General features: G+C 33.2%; 1 protein-coding gene across 1 annotated transcript in view; it reads right to left on the reverse strand.

The window, feature by feature from the left end:
* Positions 1 to 327: 327 nt before the first annotated feature.
* Positions 328 to 3,136, reverse strand: part of LOC110038273 (cytochrome c oxidase subunit 6b-1-like) — a 3,923-nt gene continuing 1,114 nt past the window's right edge. Inside the window, exons 2-4 of the mRNA XM_020743058.1 lie at positions 806 to 1,086; positions 595 to 677; positions 328 to 469 (exon numbers count right to left, since the gene is read on the reverse strand). Coding sequence (XP_020598717.1) covers positions 328 to 469; positions 595 to 677; positions 806 to 1,086 — 506 coding nt within the window. The remainder of the gene's footprint in view (positions 470 to 594; positions 678 to 805; positions 1,087 to 3,136) is intronic.

Genomic DNA, 3,136 nt, shown 5'->3' on the forward strand with positions numbered 1-3,136 from the left:
TCTCTCTCTCTCTCTCTCTCTCTCTCTATATATATATATATATATATATATACACACACCCCCACGTACATATTTATATATAGATTTATCTGCGTGTAGGATGGCAGTTGGTAGGCAGCTGCATTGTCGGTCGTAAGACCCTCTGACTCGGGTCCGATCCCTAAAGGTACAGTTAGCAGATATAGAGAGCGGTATTTTCAAATACCACACTTTATATATATATATATAAAAACCAAATTTAAAGATTTTGGTTGTTTGTTAAACTGCATTACGAAGACACAACACTTTTTAACACAGAAGAAAGAAAAAACAATTTCTTAACGCAATTCAAAAGATAAATATTGAGTTCAATGATGCTCTTAATGGAAGCTGATGGAAGGAGCATACCCATTCACCAGGGCAAAGTGCCCGATAGTACTTCGCAAACTTGGTGCAGTCAGAAGAATCGTCTCCTTTAGCAGCTATGCACCTGAAAGCATATTCCATTGAAATTAAAGACTCGGGAAGTATACCACAATCTCACATCCATAGTGTAATAGTAGAACTGATGAAGTAAAACAAATTGATTAATAAGGCCACCTTTCATGCCATTACCTATGATATTCAATATATCGAGTGAAGCAATGCCTAGTTTGATTTGTTGTTGGAAAACGAAAATCCGATGGAGCGGTTTCCAGCTGCAAAAACAAAATATAACATTAATGCTATCATGTAGACGACCAATATTGCAGTATTCACAGCTCAATAAATGCAAAAAAAAAAAATAATAATAATAATAATAATGATCACTTGAAGAATTTTAAACCTTTATCATTGGTTTATCCTCTTCAGCAGCTTCTTCTTCTTCCGACTCTTTTGGCTCTGGAGCTCTACTGTTTTCCTCTGCCGTATCATTATCATTCTTAGCAGTAGGGGCGTCATCAGTCTTCTCTGTGGAAACAGTATCGGGAGTAACAGTAACAGAATTTTCATCATTAATACTTTCAGTAGCAGACTCTCTCTGAGTCGGCACTGCTTTTAGCAGAGACCATTGCTGAAAGGAAAAAAAAATGTTCACATTAAAATAAATTATGAAGTCTGATGACACTGATTTTTCCCCAAAATAAAAACAGTCATTCCAAACTTCCAAGAAATCTACTTCTCAGTTGACAAAAGACTACTTTTCTTCTGCTTCATAGATCCTTGTAAATTTTTTAAGACAATTCCTAGGATTATACAACATCAATACATAGTTAAACCCATAATTAAATGAGTTGATGAACATTGTAAATCTTTTAAGATAATTTGTAGGATTAATCATCCATTAAGAAGTTCAGATTATAAGACAAACCCTGTAGCGATTCCACCTCTAATGAAATCATTAGGCCAACAACCAAACAGGGCATTGATACCTAAGAAATCTGTAATTCAAGTAAAGAATGCTTATTGGCAATGCAAGTTAGTAACTAAATTATTCTATCAAAATACCATGTCGCGAGAAATAGAGCTAATAAAGTGAGGGTCAATCTCCATCAGCCTAATATATATATATATATATATATATATAACATAACAAAAAAAAATCCTTTTATCGTGACACTACTATTTTTGACTGCTAAGTTTAACTTTATATGCCTGATAAGTTAAGAATTTGGATGTTATCCTATACTAATCATTTCAATCATGCCAGGAGTTGCCCACGTTTGATTGCTTTGTTAATAGCTTTCATCCGAGGTTGGACGGGAAAAAAACACCAAATTGCTTGTGGTTTCCTATAGATGTCCCTCAAGAATTATGAATTTGAGCCTACACTGAACTTGAATTCTTATGACCAGCTTCGATCTTTCATATATGCACTACTTGATCTTTTATATAAACACATGTCCTTATCTTTCATGTTGGTTTAATTCTTGTCAATATTTGTATGTTTTATTTGTAATACTAACCCATTGTGCAGCAACATCAGAGGCGAAAGGTACACATTACCACTTTTTTTTACTACATTTCTTCTTTTACAACACTTTGCTTTTTACTGCACATTTTTTCTTATTATGCCATATTGTGCATATTTTTTTTATACATGCAATGTTATTATTCTATTACTTAATATACATATAAAAAACCCCTAAGGTAGAGAACAGTATGACACGTGTTGAGGAGGGACCCTGCAACAAAGCTAGTGCCTCAACAATAATGAATATCTAAACACAATTTATTAAAACCCGAAACCACCACAACAAGGAGCTCAGAGCAAGCTTTTTGGAGAGCAAGACGAGGATGAAATCGAACGAAGGACAATTTCATGTGACGATCAAGGTAAAACAACAAAGAAAAGGATGATCCTCAACTAAACATTCTGTAATCTTAAACAGCTCAAACCTTTAGTACTTCGAGGTAATTTGTCTAGAACGACGTAAATTCTCACGCTATCTTTTAGGCATTTGTTTGAGTTAAGTCATGCGATAAAAGCCCTGACTCTTTTTAGGATTTCGAATGTCGTCGTTCAGTACGACACAATTTCTCCTATCTTATTGGGTCATTTGCATGATCGTATATCTTGCATATATTAGTCTTAAAATTCTAATAATTTATAGGAGTAAACACCAAATAAATATCATTTCAAAAATGTAAGCCAAACTATATGATAGTTTGGGAGGTCATTGAGGTCTCTCATCATAATCTGTGACATCTCCTACTTTTCACTCCTCCTTTAAATTCCAGAAGTATAATTATTCATATTTGAGTCATTCCTGTTTAGTTTTTTTATAAGCAATCGTGAATGCTAAACGTTTAATTCTTGAAGACAAAACTCATGATCTTGATCAAGAGTTTTCTTATGTGGCTTCAATTTCCTAAGATGTAATCAACTATAGGGGTTTGTCTCTATAGGAAATTAAGAATCCAGGTAAAATAAACCCCATCTAATCCGTATAATAGATAGGAGAATTATAGGTCAAAAATTTTGCAGACCAAAATACAGTCATAAATTTCTTAATTTAATAGGTAAACCTACTAAAAAGTGATACATTTATCTTTCAAGAGAGTATATCACTTGTGGCACCATGCTCAATTATCTATACTATTACATATATGAGTTTTATTCAGTCTAATTTTTCAAAATTAAGATGCTATTTTTCAAAATCAAATATATATACAT

Source organism: Phalaenopsis equestris, unplaced genomic scaffold (assembly GCF_001263595.1).
Source record: "Phalaenopsis equestris unplaced genomic scaffold, ASM126359v1 Scaffold232356, whole genome shotgun sequence".
NCBI classification, from domain to species: domain Eukaryota; kingdom Viridiplantae; phylum Streptophyta; class Magnoliopsida; order Asparagales; family Orchidaceae; genus Phalaenopsis; species Phalaenopsis equestris.